The sequence below is a fragment of the Gigantopelta aegis genome, chromosome 13, assembly GCF_016097555.1.
Source record: "Gigantopelta aegis isolate Gae_Host chromosome 13, Gae_host_genome, whole genome shotgun sequence".
NCBI classification, from domain to species: Eukaryota; Metazoa; Mollusca; class Gastropoda; order Neomphalida; family Peltospiridae; genus Gigantopelta; species Gigantopelta aegis.
This window is the reverse complement of record NC_054711.1, coordinates 39,704,218-39,726,946: the sequence shown is the minus strand read 5'-3', so window position 1 is coordinate 39,726,946 and position 22,729 is coordinate 39,704,218. Positions and strand designations below refer to the sequence as shown.

The following is a 22,729-nucleotide window of genomic DNA, read 5'->3' as shown; positions in this document are numbered from 1 at the left end:
TTGTCTAAACATTTAAAAACGGTGGTACTTTATTAGATAGGTACTACAGTTATCATGGACCGGCCTCTAGTTGAAACAATGGCGCGTCGTGGCAGAGACAACGGCTCTACATGATCGGTAGGGTACTGGGTTCGGATCCCAGTCCGATAGTCATGGGATTTTTTAATGAGTATATCAATTCTACTCCATGGAGCTGAGTGAGTGCTTCCGCAAGGCGGTTCATGCAGGTTATGTAGTAAACCACTTGCAACCGACCAGTGATCCACTAACTGGGTTCAAAAAAGGCCATGGTTTGGTGCTATCCTGCCCTGTGGGGAGCGCAAATAAAAAGATCCCTTTGCTGCCTCGTCGTATAAAATAGTCTTAGCCTAGGTGGCGACCAGCGGGTTTTGCCTCTGTCAACAGTGTCAGGAATGCCATATGTTTAACGACATCCCAATAGCCGATGATAAAGGTAAAAAATCAATGTGCTCTAGCGCGTCGCTTAAATAAAACAACAAACAAACTTTACATTATCATGGTACCTATATGTATATAAAAAAAAATAGTATCATGTTTCTTTAACTTTCTTAGAAGTCGTTTAAACAATGCCACCTTCATAAACCCGTTCCTCGTTGTTTTGCCTTTTTTTTTATCAAATGTATAGTGATTTTAAAACTCCTTTGAAATTTCTATTTAAGTCTCGCATTTGGTTAACAATCGATCACCGATGCTTACAGTACATCCTCTCTTCTTCTCTTCTTTGCCACCCCCTCTCTCCCCCCCCCCCCCCCCCTCTCTCTCTCTCTCTCTCTCCCCTCTCTCTCTCTCTCTCTCTCTCTCTCTCTCTCTCTCTCTCTCTCTCTCTCCTCATCTCTCTCTCTCTCTCGCGCGCGCGCGGGGCGCGCGTCCTTCGTATTTTTGTCTATCTTCTTATCTCTCTTTCTCTCGCCCCGTGTCTTTCTGTGTGTGAATGTGTAAATCTCTCTCTCTCTCTCTCTCTCTCTCTCTCTCTCTCTCTCTCTCTCTCTCTCTCTCTCTCTCTCTCTCTCTCTCTCTCTCTCTCTCTCTCTCTCTCTCTTTATTTAAAGACGCACTCAACACATTTTATTTACGGTTATATCGCGTCAGACATATGGTTAAGGACCACACAGATTTTGAGAGGAAACCCGCTGTCGCCACTTCATCGGCTACACTTTCCGATTGGCAGCAAGGGATCTTTTATTTGCGCTTCCCACAGGCAGGATAGCACAAACCATGGCCTTTGTTGAACCAGTTATGGATCACTGATCGGTACAAGTGGTTTACACCTACCCATTGAGCCTTGCGGAGCACTCGCTCAGGGTTTGGAGTCGGTATCTGGATTTAAAATCCCATGCCTCGACTGGGATCGGAACCCAGTATCTACCAGCCTGTAGACCGATGGCCTAACCACGACGCCACCGAGGCCGGTCATATATATTGAAGAATGGTCTTTGACAGTAAGAACATTGATCAGGATGACCTATTCTGTGCGGTTAGATAATCCTCGAGATTAGACCTATAAAGCGCACTATATATAGTTTGGGGGGTATTTATATATGTGTGGGCTTTTTTGTGGTTTTTACTGCATGGGCCTAAGAGGCTTAAAGAGTTTAGGGAATATTTGATTTTAACCTTACACCTGGTTAGCCGAACCTTTTAGTTAAATTGGATCCAATGTGGCACTGTTTCAATTTTAAAAAGTAGCTCTTGGGAATTGATTTTACTGTAATGGACAGGAATGTTAAGGTCATATGGATCAACACTAAAACACAAGTGTGAGAGCAATCATCGAGCAGCTTCTGGTCTGAGATTTTGGGATTCACTTTTTCTATGGCAGGCTCGTTATTTTCAGTACGTTTATAAGCCGTATTTGGAAGGTTCAGGTTTTTTTAATACTAAATTTCTTAACAACATAAGATAGCACCAACCTGGATATATTGGATCTTTTCATAATCTGTTGCTATTTCGGATGTCCCAACCATAGATCATCTTTATTTGTTACTTGGAAGATTCAGTTTTACAAGACTATACTTCTTAACACCACATCAGATAACACCACCCTGGATATATTGGACCTTTTCATCATCTATTGCTATTTCAGATGTCCCAACCATAGGTCATCTTTATTTGTTAGTTGGAAGGTTCAGTTTTCCAAGACTATACTTCTTAACAACACATCACAAAGCACAAACCTAGACGTATTGGATCTTCCATCATCTGTTGATATTCCAGATATCTTCATTGCTTATATGAAAGGTTAAAATTCCATAGACTAAACTTCTGAACAACACACCAGAAAGTACAACCTAGTCCGCCATTCCACCAAGCGATCTTAGGCCAAACAAAAGTCGGTCTCCTATCAGACCAAAGACACAATAAAGATGAGTATATTTAGGGTTTTTTTTTATGTCTTTCTCGTCTGCCTTGGTCCATCCTTGGTGTCCTATCCTTATTTTCCTAAACAGTAACACGAGGTTTCTGTACAACCCACAGGTTACTCCTACAAAAATCGCGGGAAATTTATATTTTAAAACGAAATGTTGACGCGAGAAGGTCAAAATTGACGTGCGCGCCGACCAGAGACAAGCAATTTATTTTGTTTGGCCTTATCGCTAAGATCAACTTAAATGCGTCATTACCGCATGCATTGAAGGTGACGTTAACGCTAAGATCCGGCCTCGGTGGCGCAGTGGTTAAGCCATCGGACTACAGGATGGTAGGTATAGGGTTCGCAGCCCGGTGCCGGCTCCAACCCAGAGCGAGTTCTTAAGGGTTCAATGGGTAGGTGTAAGGCCACTACATCCTCTTTCTCTCTCACTAACCACTAACCAACTATCAACTAACCCACTGTCCTGGACAGACAACCCAAACAGCTGAGGTGTGTGCCTAGGACAGCGGGCTTGAACCTTAATTGGATGTAAGTACGAAAATACGTTGAAATGAAATAACGCTAAGATCGCTTCGTTGAATGGAATCCTGGACATATTGGATGTTTACATCATATGTTGCTATATTAGACGATCCTGCTAAAGGATATCTTCATTCGTTGAATGGAATCCTGGACATATTGGACGTTTACATCATATGTTGCTATATTAGACGATCCTGCTAAAGGATATCTTCATTCGTTGAATGGAATCCTGGACATATTGGATGTTTACATCATATGTTGCTATATTAGACGATCCTGCTAAAGGATATCTTCATTCGTTGAATGGAATCCTGGACATATTGGATGTTTACATCATATGTTGCTATATTAGACGATCCTGCTAAAGGATATCTTCATTCCTGGGTATTTAGCCCTAGCAAGACACCCCACCCTACTCTACACCTGTTAACTAGATACATCTTGGGGGTTTTCCTGTTTTTAGAACACTATTTCACTTTTAAATATAATGTATTATTTGGATAATTACATTGGAATGACCTTTGGTCGAATTATTTCAAATTTCGGTTGGTCATTAGAAGAAATATTACATTCGTACATACGAAATTATTTTAGACAAAATATCGATATTGAGAAACTGCAAAACATTTTATTCTGTTGTGGGAGTAACAGTCTTACATACAGAACACCTGACAGTGATCCATGGGGAAAAGATTTCTTTGGACTCTACATTTTGCAGAGATGCGAATTTCAATGCGATAATAGTTGTGTCAATCAAACTTGATCTGCAATCATACTGAAGACGGATGGTACTCCATCGCCGAGGACGATTTAAATGGCGGGATTCTGTGTGGAGTAGCAGACCATAAAGGTCACGTGAACGAATTTCTTGTTTATGTCTTCTTGTGTGTCAGTAAGCCGGACAGTTGTTTCGACGAGTAACTTACGTTTATTGACCGCAGCGAGCTCATCAATACCCAAATTAGAAATTAGACGACGTAGGAGGGAAGACACGTATAAGGACAGCTGCTGAGTCTAGTGGTCATCACAGACTAATGGTGATCAGCCAAAATAAATATATGTCACGACACCTCGAAACACTTTAAACTACCGCTAACTGATGTGTAGCATGGTTATTTCGACACTCGGTGGGAGGTGGGAGAGAGAGGGGGAGGGGAGAGTGAGAGATAGAGAGAAGAGAGAGAGAGAGAGAGAGAGAGAGAGACAAGGGGAGGGATAGAGTGAGAGATGGAGAGAGAGGGGGAGAGAGAGCGGTGGAGAGGGAGAGGGACAGAATGGGAGGGATAGAATGAGAGAGATGGAGAGAGACAGTGAGAGAGAGAGGAGAGAGAGAGAGAGAGAGAGAGAGAGGGGGGTGGGGGGGGGGGGGTAAGATACAGATAGATTTGTTTTCCCCGATCAAGTCTATGCCCACAACTGGTACTGATCCTTGCTGCTTTATCTAAAGGAGTAGCCTGTGTGGGATTGACGGCTTTCCTCTCTTTTCATCTTTGTTGACCAAATGTCCAAATGCCAGTATATTTGACACCAATCTGCCATAGTTTCATAAGTGTGCAAATGTGACTTTCTTCATCAAATTTGGAAATAACCATATATTAGTCATCAAAAAGCCATATTAACAAAAGTTGCAACATTTTCGTTAAACAATGCTTTCTTTTCTTTCGCAAAAGCCAATTATTTGTTTGTGTCTTTGCTTGTTGTTGATGGTTGGTTTGTTGGTTAGTTGGTGAGTTGGTTGGTGTTGGTTATTCCGTTGGTTGGTTGCTTGCTTGCTTGGTTAGTTCGTTGGTTGTTGGTCGGTTTTGTGGTTGGCTAGAAAATTGTTTTGTTCTAGCGTGTTGCATAACAGTCATTTGTCCAATTGAAGAGAAAAACTCCCACAAATCTTTCAGAACTATTTTATAAAGGGAGACCACTGGATTGCACTTTTGGACACCGACCGGCAATTCATCGGTTCCCCGGAAAGCCAGTGGCTTTTGCCTACGCTTGTACCATCAAATGTATCCATCTTGGCTGAAAAGAACGGCCTTATGAAGTAATCGAATAAGAAGTGTTCAAGCTATGATGAAAATGAAGATTTATTAGGTTTGTGCCGGTCGATGTCAGGCAGCGTGCTGTTGATCGATAGTGCCCCATAGCAGGTGTCCATTCCAATATTGGCCAGCGATGTCCAGTCGACATTGGCGCAAGTCTTCGCAAAATAAACCCAAATTGAGCAGAGGCGAGAGAGAGACAGTGTGGCGATCGAATCCCCCGTTTCAGATTAAATAATATCACTTTTTCCTCCACGAGCGAGGCTTGCTTTGGATGGAAAGGACAGAAAGCACAAACTGGATTAAGAACTGGCTCTAAAGTCCAGTGAATGGGCTTAATGCATTCCCCTCTCCATCTCCCTCGCTCTCAGAATTGGAAATGACCAAATGCTGTCATTTCGGGTTTCATTTATTATTCGTGCTTGTGTCCGATTAAGGTTGAAGCACAGTGTTATAGGCATACACATATTCAGTTGACCTCTTTGTTTGAACCGTCTGTTAAATGATGGGGGCTCATGTTTAGTTGTTATTGAACAATGATACGGTTATTTAATGACCTTACTTATTCTGTTAATATTTTTGTAGAATGAATGAATGAATGAATGTTTAACGACACCCCAGCACGAAAAATACATCGGCTATTGGGTGTCAAACTATGGTAATGCAAATAAATAAAGTGATGATCAACATCAATATAAAAATTCAAGACTTAAACAAAAACAGTGTAAAGAACTGTACAAAAACACAAATATCACAGAATTTTACGGATACTGAATTTTACTCAAAACTTTTGTGCTGTATTGACCATTCTCAAAGAGAATGTTACACCCCTGCACCACGGTGAGGTTAAAGCACACGCAGGGGATATTTTTGTAGAAAGTACAATTGTTGTAGTTTTAAGAACCAATGCCCATCTATCAATTTCATGGAGCCTAGAGGAGTGGGGCAGGCAGGGGACGGGGAGGGGGGGGGGGCGGATCTAGGAAATAGTTTGCGGAAGGGAGGTGTCTGACAGAGAAATGGATCATAGGCCAGCTCTTCAAAAGGCCATACCAAATAAAAGAATATCAGAATGACCAAATGTTTGACATGCAATAGCCGCTGATTCATAAATCAATGTGCTCTAGTGGTGTCGTTAAACAAAACAAACTTTCAATAAAAAAAAGAAGATGAAAAAAAAAAAACACCTTTCAATTAAAAAAAAATATGAAGAGAGGAAGAAAAGGTGCACTTGAATGTTTTTAGTCGGCATGTCCAAACTCCCCCACCATCCCCACCCCCACCTATCTTGGAACCGCCTCTGGCAGGAGACGTCTTTCTTACAGGATCTGGTTGGTGTTTAGACAGGTCGGGTCGATAACAAATATATATAGATAAAGATCCGACATCGATCCGCGGCGCGTACAAACCTCCAGATCTGTTAGTAAGGTTGTAAATTATTAACTAGGCTATTCTGTATTTTCGGTGGAACACCGCGACGACAATACGTCTTTCACACGGGTTCGATTTCCATCACTGGAACATCTAATCCCACCGCGTTAATATTTAATAGTGGTCCGGCCGCCCGGCGCGTGTGTGTGGCGACACAATCGTTTACAGGTGAATGAAATACATATAATTACATGCAGCATAAAACATGAATTCCATTCTGTTCCATTAAAGCGACATTCATTCATTTCAAATTATTTTCGTGCTTATATCCAATTAAGGTTCAAGCACGATGTCCTGGGCACACACACCTCAGCTATCTGGGCTGTCTGTCCAGGACAGTGGGTTAGTAGTTAGTTGGTTAGTGGTTTATGAGAGAGTAGAGGGTGTTGTGGTCTTACACCTACCCACTGAGTCCTTAAGAATCATGTATGGCTGAACATGATGCGCGTAATTAAAGCATACATTTTTTGTTTATCATACACAGAATATGTTTTGTAACATTTACGTGTGAATGATGTAGACATTATTGCATAAGCATAAAAATGTTTTCATCACACACAGAATTTACGTGCCTTAAAGGGACAGTCCTGAGTTTGCTGCATTGTAAGATGTTTCCGACTAATAAAATATTTCTACGATTAAACTTACACATTAAATATATTTTCTTGTTTACAATACCAGTGTCTGTATATTCAATGTGTTTCTGGTCGTCTTAATATTTGTAAAAAGCCGAAACTGGATTTTGTCTTCAAATAATTTCGTACGTACGAAAAAATATGATTTTAGGAAATAAAATGAAATTGAACCTAGTACAAATATTACAACGACCAGAAACACGTTTAATATACAGCCACTAATATTGTATGCAGAAAAATGTATTTGATATATAATTACAATCGTTAAAAGGTCTCTGATAGTCGATAACATCTTAAAAATTGCAGCAAACTCCGGAATGTCCCTTTAAATATTCATTCTAGAACAGGTACTGGAATTTTGACATACTTTCTAGAATAGCTAACTCTAAGAATGCACGCTGACTTGTTAATTGTCAATCTACGATACATAATCACGTCGTGACTCATTCATTAGATAGTCTTTTATTGGTGGCTGATATTCAGCGTATGTTATTGGCAACGTTTCATTACACAGACAATAGACTGGCAGTATCTGTTAACGAGCGTTCGATTCCATTGTAAATAAGGAACGCATGTTGAAAGGTTTCGACTACGTGTGCAATTCGTGTACATAAAAAATGGCGCTGCACGCCAAAGTTATCTGTTGTGAAAACGTGATGAGTCAACCGACAATTCGTTTAGCGCGAAAACACGGCGGCTAGCGTCTTCTACTGTCAACATATGTCCGTCTCCGGGTCCGTAGGGACGATATCTGAAGTGGGGGCGCAATCAGTAGTGAAGGGCGGCACATATACAGATTCTAGTGGTGGTGGGGGGGGGGGGGGGGGGGGCGGCGGCAGACACAAGTAAAATTTTAATATTTATTTATGTGGGGGACACAGATCCCCCCTCCCCCAGTAGCCAATGATTAATCAGTTAATGTGCTCTAATACTGTCATTGAACAAAACAAACTTTATATGTCAGAATTACCAAATGTTTGACATCCAGTAGCCGATGCTTAATATAGCAATGTGATCTAGTGGTGTCGTTAAACATAAAACAAATTTTATACGTCAGAATTATCAAATGTCTGGCATCCAGTAGCCGATGATTAATATACCAATGTGCTCTAGTGGTGTCGTTAAACACAAAACAAATTTCATATGTCAGAATTACCAAATGGTTGACATCCAATAGCCGATGATTAATATATCAATGTGTTCTAGTGGTGTCGTTAAACAACGCATTCTTTATTCTCTACTGACTTGTTTGCTAAGTGCATCTGAGGACTGTACTAATCAAAGAAAAAACGTTTTCTCAAATTCTGATCACTCCAGTATGTTCAACGACGCTTTGAATTAAATTGTGCGCAGTCACTTTACAAGCGGCGGAAGGATACATTGCTACGCCGGGTTTATCTTTCCGTGCCGTTAAGCATTTAACGATGCAATTTGTCTTTAATCACATGCTATGTTCCTGCTCGTCTGGCCCGCAGATACAATTTGAACGTGGCTTGATAGCATTAACGAGCATGTGGTGGGTTTATTGCATCAGAGACAATTTCATTCAAATCAAACAAAACGATAACACCAAACCACAGTATTTTTTGGGTTTAGATAAAACTGATCTTGCTGTTTAGTTACCTATAGTTGCGATCAGTCGAGTCTGCCGTGCAGCTGTTAATAGTGGTAATGTGATGCAGTAGATTTTCATTTTAGTTGCGCAAATAAAGGCTGGTTGTTACTGTGTTCGCGTCCAGTTCCCGGTTTAAAAGCTGGGGCCTAATTCACTAAACTCTCGCAACTTTGCGATCTCGCAGTACAATGCTAAAAGACTTACAAAGAGAATGCGTTGTTGTCTAGCAGAGCCTAAGAGAACTTTGTGAGTTAGACCTCAGATTCACAACTATGGAGTTGCAATGCCAACATTGTCTTCTCTCCCATAACCACCAGCGACTAACTAATAACCCTCTGTCTTAGACAGCCAGGCGCAGATTCAGGGGCAGGGTGCTGGGGTTGTGCACCCCCACCCCGAATTACGAAGAACCCACACAACATCTAGTGTTTAATGGAGGAATGCAGTGTATTTCTTATTGTTCAAATAACAGCTCAAATACAGCAGTCTTTTGATATGCCAATCGTGGGGGGGGGGGGGGGGGGGGGGGGGGGGACCCGGCTGGGATGGGTAAAAAAAAAAGAACCCGTTTTGACAGATGGAACTGTGTGATCAACCGTTCAAATGTCCGCCTGGCTCTCGAACGGCAAAGTACTCGGGTTTGTAAAAGTTTGTTTTGTTTAACGACACGATTAGAGCAATTTGTCGCTCCAGCCAGTGCACCACGACTGGTATATCAAAGGCCGTGGTATGTGCTGTCCTGTCTATGGGATGGTGCATATAAAAGATCCCTTGCTGTTAATCGAAAAGAGTAGCCCACGAAGTAGCGACAGCGGGTTTCCTACCTCAATATCTGTGTGGTCCTTAACCATATGTCCGACGCCATATTATAACCGTAAATAAAATGTGTTGAGTGCGTCGTTAAATAAAACATTTCTTATTTCCTATTTCTATTAGAGCACTTGGATTACTTAATCGTCGGCTATTGGATGTCACCGATTTGGCAATTTTTGCATATAGTCTTAGAGAGGAAACACGCTACATTTTTCCATTGGTAGCATGTGGATTATTTATATGCACCATCTCACAGACAGGATAGTACATGTCATGGATTTTGATATACCAGTCGTGGTGAAGTCTGGAACGAAAAATAGCCCAATGGACCCACTGACGGGGATCGATCCTAAACCGACCGTGCATCAAGTGATCCAAGAGACCGCTTTACCACTGGGCTTCGACCCGTCCTAGAGAATTGGTCCGCCGAGGGGGTTCGATTCAGAGCTCTCTCTTTTTTCTTCTTTTTTTTTAAACTTCTTTTAACCTTTTTGACTTTGATCGACCGACACTTCAACCGGTTCGGAAAAAAAAAACTGGTGGGCGGAGTCACAGATGGCTAACGATAACCACGCCCCCTCAAGTTGAAATAGTGCCTCACTCGGTCATCCATATTTATCGTGGCGATATCATCAATGGCGGTTTCTATTATTGGTGTGCAAACTATGAGGATGCTAAGAGATTGATGTCTGTGTCCAAACAGCAGACAAGCGATAAACTATGACGTGAAGCAGATTTCCACTGCGTGTTCTAATCACAGTCTCGTCTCGTCTCTATATAAATAAATAAAAAGAAAGAAAACAGCATTGTCTTCGTATATAAAAGCTCCTTATATGTTTCAAGTTCGGATATGGATTGACTTTGGATGTAAGGTGAGGTTCGACTCGCGTCTGCTAGAGACATATGGCCGCAAATAGACAGAGGTAGTGGACTGCTTCCGCACCAGTTAAAGCGCTACCAAACAAAAAAATCTATAAAAAAAAAAATAATAAAAAAAAAAAAAAAATCAACACCAAAAAAGAAAGAAAAACAAACAATCAATTAAAAGAAAAAACACTAGAAAACCCCCTCAAACATCCTCCACAAAAAACAACAAACAAATAATTAAAAAAACAAAGAAAGAAAAAAACAAAAAACAAACAAACAAGGACCATATAATTGTAACCGTTCTTCTATGGCGCTAGTGGTTTTCGATAAATAAAAAAACAAAACACTCTCATATAACACACACACACACACACACACACACACACACACACACAATCAATCAATCAATCAATCGACTACCTGTACTACAATTTTGTGCGAAATTAGGATTATATCCGAAACAAGTCATGAAAAGTTCTACTTTCTTCAGCAAATATTCTGGTGGATAGGTTGATGTATTCATATTTATGGGAAATAGTCTGGTTGATTATATTGCATATATAATGTTTTTAACCACATGCATTAACATTGTCGCCTATGGGAATTTATTTGGCGTAGTAGTACAACCCAAACGTGAACGCTATATTAACACAAAAGAAAGAAATGTTTTATTTAACGACGCACTCAACACATTTTATTTACGGTTATATGGCGTCAGACATATGGTTAAGGACAACACAGATTTTGAGAGGAAACCCGCTGTCGCCACTTCATGGGCTACTCTTTCCGATTAGCAGCAAGGGATCTTTTATTTGCGCGTCCCACAGGCAGGATAGTACAAACCATAGCCTTTGTTGAACCAGTTATGGATCACTGGTCGGTGCAAGTGGTTTACACCTACCTATTGAGCCTTGCGGAGCACTCACTCAGGGTTTGGAGTCGGTATCTGGATTAAAAATCCCATGCCTCGACTGGGATCCGAACCCAGTACCTACCAGCCTGTTGACCGATGGCCTAACCACGACGCCACCGAGGCCAGGTATATATATTAAGACAAAACCCAGACAAAACTGAACGTGTCTCGGGGTCATTCTATTCACTCGCAGCAAAGCACTTCAAATCTGTCAACAGATATCTAGCCACTGGTTCGACGTTCTAAAATTAAAACTTTTCCACTAATGGCAGACCTGTCATCACTTCGTCACGTGACTTCACTTCCTCCCACCTCGAAGGTGTCACGTGGCAAATTTAATCGACCGCTTTCATTGGCCAAGCAGCTGCTGGATAATAATAATTGATGATGAAGACGAATGTGGCGATATTTGTGTTGGACAGGTTTGTGGGAAGAACTCTAGACTTGTGCCCAGGACGAGCGTGCCTGAACCTTAGAAACGGGCGCAGAAACGTGTCAAAAAGGGTTGTGTGTGTGTGTCGCACACGCACACACACACACACACATACACACACACACACACACACACACAACAATTGTTTTGATATGAATGGCAACAACAATTGTTCTGATATGAATGGCAACAACATTGTTTTTCTAATATGAATGGCAACAATTTTTCTAATATGAATAGCAACCATTTTTCTAATATGGATAGCAACCATTTTTCTAATATGAATGGCAACAACATTTTATGCTAATATGAATGGCAATAACAATTGTTCTGATATGAATGGCAACAACAGTTGTTCTGATATGAATTGCAACAACATTGTTTTTCTAATATGAATGGCAACAGCAATTGTTCTGATATGAATGACAACAATTTTTCTATTATGAATGACAACAACATTTTATGCTAATATGAATGGCAACAACAATTGTTCTGATATGAATGGTAACAACATTGTTTTTCTAATATAAATGGCAACAGCAATTGTTCTGATATGAACGGCAACAGCATTGTTTTTTCTAATATGAATAGCAACCATTTTTCTAATATGAATGGCAACAACATTTTATGCTAATATGAATGGCAACAACAATTGTTCTGATATGAATGGTAACAACATTGTTTTTTCTAATATAAATGGCAACAGCAATTGTTCTGATATGAACGGCAACAGCATTGTTTTTCTAATATGAATAGCAACCATTTTTCTAATATGAATGGCAACAACATTTTATGCTAATATGAATGGCAACAACAATTGTTCTGATATGAATTGCAACAACAATTGTTCTGATATGAATTGCAACAATATTGTTTTTCTACTATGAATGGTAACAACATTTTTTTTCGAATATGAATGGCAACAGTAATTGTTCTGATATGAATGACAATTTTCTTTTCTAATATGAATGGCAACAACATTTTATGCTAATATGAATGGCAACAACAATTGTTCTGATATGAATGGCAACAACAATTGTCCTGATATGAATGGCAACAACATTGTTTTTCTAATATGAATGGCAGCAACATTTGTTTTCGAATATGAATGGCAACAACAATTTTTCTAATATGAATAGCAACAACTTTTTTTTTTCTAATATGAATGGCAGCAACAATTTTTCTAATATGAATAGCAACAAAAACAATTCTAATATGAATGGCAACAACATTTGTTTACAACCGAATGTAAATCCGTCCGTCTTTCCAGATAAGCGCTACCAGACCCTCAAAGACACCTAACGTGAACTCTCCCCTGTCAGAGAGAATTAAAAACACCTCCAGCTAATTGCCTTTCCCGGTTTGTTACATACAACTCGCTATATCCCGACTATAACAGAACTATCTCGTCTGTCTGAACGATTCGTAATATTTGACTTTTTAATAACCATTTTAATCCTCTGTGGCGTGGTGCACGAGTCCAACTGAAAATCGCCGGATGTGCGGATATAGGAAGAAGAGCTACGGATTCACACGTCTGCTCGTGGCCTTGTATAATAGAACGTATGACGTCACGACATATTTACATACCGACGCTACTTATTTCATTTTTTTTTTCTTTTTTGTCTAAACTCTTGATTGGAAACACACACATATTATGGCTTGCTGGGATTTTTAATTAGGTCAACTGTTATACGCTATTAAAATGTTTGTTTTTCGTTTCGGTTTCGGTTCGTTTCGTTGCGTTTCGTTTCACATTCTGCTAGCTAGAAATATCGAACGTATATCATCATAGTTGAAAATTATTGCTATTTTAGCTATTACTAGTTTTCAATTATTTATAGTAGGTACGAATATTGGTAATATCGAGGAAGGTGGGGTGTAAATTGTAAATTGTCCTTCAAAAGTGCCACCTTTTTCTCCCTGAAGACAACCTCTATTAGTGTGTTCTGGTTATAGTTGCACTGCCACTCCCGCCATATTTAAATCGCTGTCAGTGGTGTCGGAAGGGGGGGGGGGGACTTAACACTGACCTTGCACACGCGTATGAGATGCAACGAAACTGGACCTTCTATGACGTTTTACAAAGATTATTACAGGTACATTATCATAGTTGCAAGTTACGTATTTCAATTTTTTTACATTTGTTTATTATCGGTTCCAATCCTGCCATTACAGTTAGTGTTTTCATCATGCATAAATATAACGTCCAGTAATCCTGTCATTACACATTTAGTGTTTTCATCATCACAAATGTAACGTCCAGTAATCCTGTCATTACACATTTAGTGTTTTCATCATCACAAATGTAATGTCCAGTAATCCTGTCATTACACATTTAGTGTTTTCATCATCACAAATATAATGTCCAGTAATCCTGTTATTACACATTTAGTGTTTTCATCATCACAAATGTAATGTCCAGTAATCCTGTCATTACACACTTGGTGTTTTCATCATGCACAAATGTGATGTCCAGTAATCCTGTCATTACACACTTGGTGTTTTCATCATCACAAATGTGATGTCCAGTAATCCTGTCATTACACACTTAATGTTTTCATCATCACAAATGTAATGCCCAGTAATCCTGTCATTAGACAGTTAGTGTTTTCATCAGTCCATCAGTCATGTAAAACACCGCTATGTCGACAACTAAGCACGGCTATGTCGATAACGAAAATGTACGGGTTTTTCTACCTACCCTAAATAAAATTTAAAAAATAGTGTCCCCCCCCCCCCACTCCCCACTCTAGATATGATTCTTTCAGACCTTCCATCTTTCTTTACTTATTTACTTACTTACTTACTTATGTACTTACTTATAAGTATTCCACGTGCCTATATCTAAATAACGTTCAAGCACCCGTATGTTAAAGCGTCTTACAGACTCGGTGGTATGCAGACGTACGGTTTGATTTCGAGCTGTAGATGATGGATTCTCGCGCATATCAGTAATTATTTTAACGATGTTTTGTGGAGTGCATTTCACAGACTATAAAGCACTAAAGAGGCTGCGACGTGCGACAGCATATATACGACCGTGCTAATGAATCTCCGGGGACACGTCCTAACGACCCGCTGTCATCATCAAGACATTTTCGCGCCATTTACGCTTTAGAAGCATTTCCGGTATTGTTGGCTTTCTGATTGTGAAACTCTCGCCGACGTATTATAGCGCAGCACACGATCCAGTGTCTAGCCAAACTTGATGATAGAGGAAAAAACTGCGTGACCACTTAGTCTCGTTAATTAATAAAAAAATCATAGTGTGTGTGTGTGTGTGTGTGTGTGTGTGTGTGTGTGTGTTAGTAAGTGTGGGTCAGACTATTTCACTCCTCTCTCTCTCTCTCTCTCTCTCTCTCTCTCTCTCTCTCTCTCTCTCTCTCTCTCTCTCATTCTGTCACCAATAACATATATATGTGTATATATATATATATATATATATATATATATATATATATATCTTAATCCTCTCTCTCTCTCTCTCTCTCTCTCTCTCTCTCTCTCTCTCTCTCTCTCTCTCTCTCTCTCTCTCTCCGGATGCTCCCCGGAAAGTTTTGAAATAAAGATGCCCAGAGACACGTTTTCAAGGCAATTTGGTGTTGATTGTTGAGCATGATTATTTTCTAAAGTGGCTAAAAGGGAACATCAAACTAACAGGGGTCACTGGACCCTTGTCACACACACACACACACACACACACACACACACACACACACGCACGCACGCACGCACACACACACACACACACACACACACACTCCACCCCCAACCCTGGATCCGCTAATGGATGCTGATAGATAATTACTTTGTAGAAACTCCATGCCATTTTGTCTCGGCCCCACAGACGTACCTAGACCGGAATTGTGTCATGTTCCAGCTAATTGCGAACATCTCTGGAAATGAACTAATCGATAGGCCGTTTCGGCTTCACGTGCATTAAAACCCACGCTGAATTTGACGCCAAACTCGCGGTTTAACTGAACCACTTTACAGTTGGGGCACTCAGGCATGGTGATGATGGCGGTGATCAAGACAATGGTGTTCGACATGTCCAGATATCTCAATTCCTCTCACAGACTTTTTTTGTCTTCATCGTGCTGTTCGTTTCACTGATGCTCGTGGACAAACCGACCCTACTTGTCGATGCTATAGCGCCAATGTTAAATTCGTATACTATTCGAGTCTTCCAGGTTTTGTTTTCACAAAGGAAAAATCGGTTCGTGTTGTGTTTATTGTGATATATAATTTATTGACGACTGTCGCTGGTCTCCTAATTGATTTAATTTTCAAGACTATAGCACTATCGTGAAATATGTGCACAGGTGCCATTTGAGTGTTCTTTTTTATTTCACCACGGTATAGACTGGTCCTGCTCATATATTGTGCCCCCCCCCCCCCCCTTGCTATTGACGCCGCACGTTGGTTGTCAAATTGACTTCATCAACACCATTGGGACACTGTTAAATTTATAAACCAATTGATTCATCATTTCGTGTCCACCACGCAAAAAAGACTTTCTCTGTGATTATTTCTGTCTTCCTCGTGCTCCAATACATCCTGACGATTGTTCCTGCTCGCTAACTTGATACATCAAGAAAACAGAACCATTTTAAAATTTATATACCATTGGAATATTCCTATTTTCGTGTGTCCCACGAAAACGGTTGGTATATTTTGGTCTGCTGAAAAATCACTTGTTGACACCGTCATCAAGAAAAAAACGTCATCTGAACCTCTCTCCCTTTTCCATCTGTTCAGCGAACAATTAGCTTGTTTTGTGTTTTCATCGTGCTGTATGTTCGCTTGTCGACGGTTTCATTTCCTCACCAAAGAACATAGCACCATTGTTAAATTTCTATATCATACGAGTCTTCATTTCGTGATCACCATACAAGTCTTTCATTTCGTTTTAACCATATGCGTCTTTCATTTCGTTTTATTCATATTATAAGTCTTCTTTTCGTTCTCTCCACGGAAGGAAAATTAATGATGAGGATTCATTGTGTATAATACGTTAAGTTGGAGATGGGCGTTGGCATAATGAATGAGATGTAAGGACCTGCTCTACGTCCCTGGAGACATCACCACAGCGTCCGTGTATTGCCAGGCCTGATTTTTCTTTAGTTTCGTCTTCTCGCAAAACCTGGTCAATAATCTCAGTCTCGCTGGCTTGGCTATTCGGGAGAGCACCGTTCCCAGTATTGAACGAGAATCGTGGTAAACGATCGACATCTGATGCCAAACGTTGTAATAGGGAATCTTTAGCCTTCTCTGGCGCTATTCTTCCACCACTACAAGTGTCGCCAGTCGACGGTTTGGCGGGCTTTTCCGTATTGTCTCATCCTACTAAACGTGTGTTTTCATTATTAATGACAAGACTTCGGTGTTTTCCTTTCTTCTTCTTCTTTTGTATCAATGGTGTCAGTCGTTTCAGGTTAGCGTGTCCTGCTCAACAATGGATTGATGCTTTTGGGAAAACTGGCGGTTTCGGTTCGTGGGACTGATGACGTCACACAGTTTGCTTTTTTTTTGGTGTTTTTCATTAGTGCAACGGAGCATTAGGAAGAATTAGGGTGGCTGTTCCTGCAGAGTTTCCCAGAACGCGTTCCCGTGAACTACAGCCATGTACATACATGTAGGTTGGCTTAATCGAAACTGCTGTTCTGTGGGAGAAGAATACTCGACTCCATGGGAAAGAGAAAGGAAAGAAATAATTGTAGATCTTGTTGAAATTGTGAGTCCAAACCCACAAACGTGGATTGGAAAAACATCTCTGGTTACCGAGAGATGATCGTTTTGTACATTCGTTCTTCATATTATGCAAATAACCGGACTTAATTACGTACTGTTCAACAATGTGCGTGGGCATTCTTGATGTGTTTGTTGTCAACAAGATTCGACAAAATGAATTCGACTTCGACTATGAGTGAAACGTCAGAATGCTTCATTCATTGACCAGGTAAGCTGTTATGGCGAAGACATAGACATATAATGTAATTATTCTGTAATGTAAAATACTGTGAAATCTTCTTCTTTTTTTTCTTTTTTTTTTTTTTCAAGGAATGTTTTGGTTTTGAGGTGTTTTGGGGATGTTTTTATCTTCTTCTTACAAATTCATTTCATTTGCTACTATCATACGAGTATCGAAAAAGGTTGTATCATAAATTCGTATTACATGTTTACATGTATCACATTTTCATTGTGTTCTTTTTCGTTGACAGCGCTAGTCCACACGAACTACACTAACATTAAACGACCACGAGCAAACGTGATTTCACAGTATTATGCAAGAGTTATCACTCACGTAATTCTATTAGTTATCAATCCAACTGATGATGACCAGTAATGCTGCGAAAATAATCACACTATAATTTTAGCGTCTGCTTACAGGGTAGTAACTAGCGATGGGGATCGGTGGTTCTCCCCCTGCGAATACAGCAAAACGTTGTGTTAGTTCAGTTAGATAGATAGATAGATAAATAGATAGATAGTTTATGTGTGTGTTTGTGCGTGCATGCGTGCGTGCGTCTGTGTGTGTTGGTGAATACATTAGATGATAGTTCAGAACCTTCTCGGGAGTGGCTGTCTTCTTGTAAGATGAGGCACTAGACACCATAACACACATACACACACACACACACACACATACATACAGACACACATATACACACACACACACACACATACACACACACACACACAGACACACACACACAGACACACACACACACACACACATACAGACACACACACACACCTTTTGTAACCGACAGTAGATATTTTATATGATGTAAGATATATTATTTTTATTGATCGCACACAAATTATCTTCAGCCACGTGAATGAGTATTAGTGTGTTTTATTTATTAATACTGCGTTCAGCCCGACTGCTATCTGCTGTACCACTTGTGATATATCTGTACTTTTGACAGATATTGCATAAGGTTCTGTTGAAAGTGTGCTACAATATCTCACAAATTACGTTTGTAATACCTTGTGCAATATATGTGGTCAGTATGTTACACAATACCCATGCAATCCTTAATGCATTTCACGAGGTGTCAAGTTCGCTACCACTGCGTTTCAACGGTGTCCTCCCATTTTGCCTACAACCCACTTTCCCTACACTCAGTTTGCCTACAACCCACTTTGCCTACACCCAGTTTGCCTACAACCCACTTTGCCTACACCCAGTTTGCCTACAACCCACTTTACCTACACTCAGTTTGCCTACAACCCACTTTGCCTACACTCAGTATGAAAAGATGCCATCCCCAGTTAAAAGTGGAGCATTCCATGTATGGTCCCTATGTATAAAAATAACATGACAAAATTACTTATGTTCATTATAATCTTAATTGTTTATGTAATACAATATTTGTATATTGGTTTGAGACACAAAATGATAGGGATTGTCCCACTATGAACTGGGGATGTCACTTTTTCACACTGTAGGCAAACTGAGTGTAGGCATACTGGGTTGTAGGCAAAATGGGTGTAGGCAAAGTGGGTTGTAGGCAGAATGGGAGGGAACCAAACGTAACCTGGATTGTAAATAATATCTAAATGACGTTGAAGAAGTAGATTATCTGTTCTAAATCAAAATTAGGGGTGGCTGCGTGCATTTGCATTACATGCATGTATCGTAGGCGTCAGACGTTACCAGAAGCTGGAAGAACCAATTATTATAATATAACATTTTAGTTTAATTTGACTTCTAATAGTGGGACCGGCCTCGGTGGCGTCGTGGTTAGGCCATCGGTCTACAGGCTGGTAGGTACCATGTTCGGATCCCAGTCGAGACCCACCGACCCCAAACCCTGAGTGAGTGCTCCGCAAGGCTCAGTGGGTAGGTGTAAACCACTTGCACCGACCAGTGATCCATAACTGGTTCAACAAAGGCCATGGTTTGTGCTATCCTGCCTGTGGGAAGCGCAAATAAAAGATCCCTTGCTGCTAATCGGAAAGAGTAGTCAATGTAGTGGCGACAGCGGGTTTCCTCTCAAAATCTGTGTGGTCCTTAACCATATGTCTGACGCCATATAACCGTAAATAAAATGTGTTGAGTGCGTCGTTAAATAAAACATTTCTTTCTTTCTAATAGTGGGCCAATTTATTGTTTTCATTGTATGGAGGGTCACTGTTAGTTCATAGTCTTAAGTTTAAATTATTTCAAATATGTCCGTACACATTTTAAATATCATGTAGTTCATACTATCATGTAGTGCTGTTATGTTTAGTTAAAAGCATGTCCGTATACATTGTAAATATAATATATTTTATACCTTTAGTTTTATATTCCTCAAAACATACCCGTACATATTGTAAATATATATTTCATACTCTAGATACATGTATTACTTCTGTTTAAGTATGTCAGCACATATTGTACATGTCATACATTCCACATCCTTGATTTTATAGTTCTTTAAAACATGTCCGTACACATTGTAAATATATATTTCATACTCTTTTTATATTCTTTGGAACAAGTCCGTACACATCATAAATATACATTTCATACTCTTTTTATATTCTTTAAAACATGCCCGTACACATTGTAAATATATATTTTATACTCGTGATATTATTATTTTTAAGTATGTCAGTATATCATACATTTCATACTCTTGATTTTATAGGTTTTTAAAACATGTCCGTGCACATTGTAAATATATATTTCATACTAGTTTTATATTCTTTAAAACAAGTCCGTGCATATGGTAAATATATATTTCATACTCTTTTAATATTCTTTAAAACAAGTCAGTACACGTTGTCTTATTGTGTTTTGTATTCTTAAAACATGTCTATACACATTGTAAATACGATATCATTCATACTCTTAGTGTTATCATCTTTAAATCATGTTTGCCCACATTAAGAATGTTATACATTTGATACTTGTTATCTTATTTTCCTTAAACGTATGTCAGTACATATTGTAAATGCCATACAATTCGTGGTCTTAGTTTTATCTTTCTTTAAAGCACTGTAAATGCTATATTGATTGTAGGGAAAAAACCCACCAAAAGAAACAATGTCATATAATGCATACTTTTAGTTTTATGTTTCTTTAAAGCATTGTAAATGTTATATTGATTGTAGAAAAAAATAAACAAAAGAAAAATTAAAAATAGAAGAAGAAAGAAAAAAAATACGAGAATAGGAAATAGACGAAATATTTCATACTCAGAGTTTTATGTTTCTTTAAAGCATATCTGCATGCATTGTAAATGTCATATTGATTGTAGAGAAAAAAATAAACAAACCAAAAAAAATAAAAAATAGAAGAAGACGAAGAAAGGGAGAAAAAGATGGGAATAGGAAATAGACGAATTGTGCGCGCCAGTACTGTGTATTTCTCCATTTCCTCCGCGTGGACTTGTTTTTCTTGTTTACGTTTACGTGTACCCTGAAATCCATCACGTTCGTTAGCTGGGGGTCCTGGTCCATCGAAGTCTTCAATCGTTTCTATGTTAATTATTTCCGTTTTCAGCCCAGCCGAGTCATTCACTAGGTTCCGTATGGCATCAATTATTGATCAGGTTGAATCAGGCGAACTTTACTACTCGAACGCTGGCATACATTTCCACAGCTCGACAAAATGGCTGGCAGTAGCTGGAGATCGAGAGAGACACACACACAGAGAGAAAGAGAGAAATCGTTGTTAAAAGACTGAGGCGAATTTAATAACTTTATGTCTGGAGTGCGAATTAGCGCGGTTCCAAAGCTGATTCCTGGGGTAGGGGGTAGTTATTGTATGTATGTTGGGTCTGCCTGTTCTATTTCGTTTCTATACGTATTTAGTTAAAGTAAAATTCTAAACATACTTACTCTAAACAAAATTCTTTACATGCTTTGTTTAAATAGCATTCCACATACATGTAAAATAAAATTCTATATATACTTAGTTTAAATAGGATTCTATATATACTTAGTTTGAATAAAATTCTATACATACTAAGTTTCAATAAATTATATACATACTTTAATTAAATATAATTCTATACATATTTGATTTAAATAAAATTCTATATATACTTCGTTTAAACCAAATTCTATAGAGTCTGAGTTTAAATAAAATTCTAGACATACTTGGTTTAAATAAAATTGTAGACATACTTGGTTTAAATAACATTTTACAGCAACTACTACTACTACTACTACTACTACTATCAATAATAATAATAATAATAATAATAAATATATGCACTCGTGTCCTTTCGTCCCTCAAAGCAAATATTCCAAAATTGTTGGGAATATTGAAGGCCAATTTCATTGAAGCGCTCCGACCGGAAGTCACGATTTATTGCAAACAGTTCTCAAATATTTGAAGATAGTAGCGACCACAAGCTTATACAAGTGTATAATATTATAAATATACAACACTGGGCCGAGGAATAATTATTATACTACACAAGTCTGAATCATTGTTTCAGATTCAAGGTAATTTGGAATAAACAGTGTTCAGGATGAGACAAAACGGAGACATACTTTTATTATTATTAAATGTCCCTGAAAAGCTTGCGAGCACGCCTATTGAAAACACTTTTTTCAAGTTGCACGAAATACATTGCATTTCTATTTTATTCTTAGTTATTATACTTAATAATTATTATTTCACGAAATCGCTCAGTGTAAGCCTACCATTTGTGTATTGTTGCGCTCCATATGCGATGGTGATCGATAAGATTATCTATACATATCTCCTTTGTTGAAATGACACCCCATAGCGCCTGGGCATGTGCAAACCGGATGTTTATGCCCAGCTAGTTGCCATAGCGACACGTCACGTCCTGGATGCGACATCGATATTTCAGCCAGGAGACACAACTTCTGTCGAGGAACTGCTTTCATATGAAGTTGCACAATGTTTTCATATTGATTTGTACTGTAGTTCAGTTTTATAAACACGCGCTCTATAGTTCCACGGCAAAGACACCCGTAGAAAGGCAGTCTTAAAGCGTGAATTATTCTCTCTATCTCGGCCTTAATGCGCCGTGTTTGTTTGAGTAAAGACATTAATATAGTTCGGTAAACATTTGCTAATATGAATCCCGTGGGGA

At 39.2% G+C, this 22,729-nt stretch overlaps 1 protein-coding gene across 2 annotated transcripts in view; it reads left to right on the top strand.

The window, feature by feature from the left end:
- Nucleotides 1-22,729, top strand: part of LOC121387735 (innexin unc-9-like) — a 101,840-nt gene that overhangs the window by 55,596 nt on the left and 23,515 nt on the right. The window contains exon 1 of one of the 2 annotated variants that reach the window (XM_041518933.1): nucleotides 17,252-17,619. The exons of the other annotated variant lie outside the window; for it this stretch is intronic. Coding sequence (XP_041374867.1) covers nucleotides 17,600-17,619 — 20 coding nt within the window. The 5' untranslated portion in view covers nucleotides 17,252-17,599. Of the gene's footprint in view, nucleotides 1-17,251; nucleotides 17,620-22,729 lie in introns of those variants that run through there. 2 annotated transcript variants of the gene reach the window in all.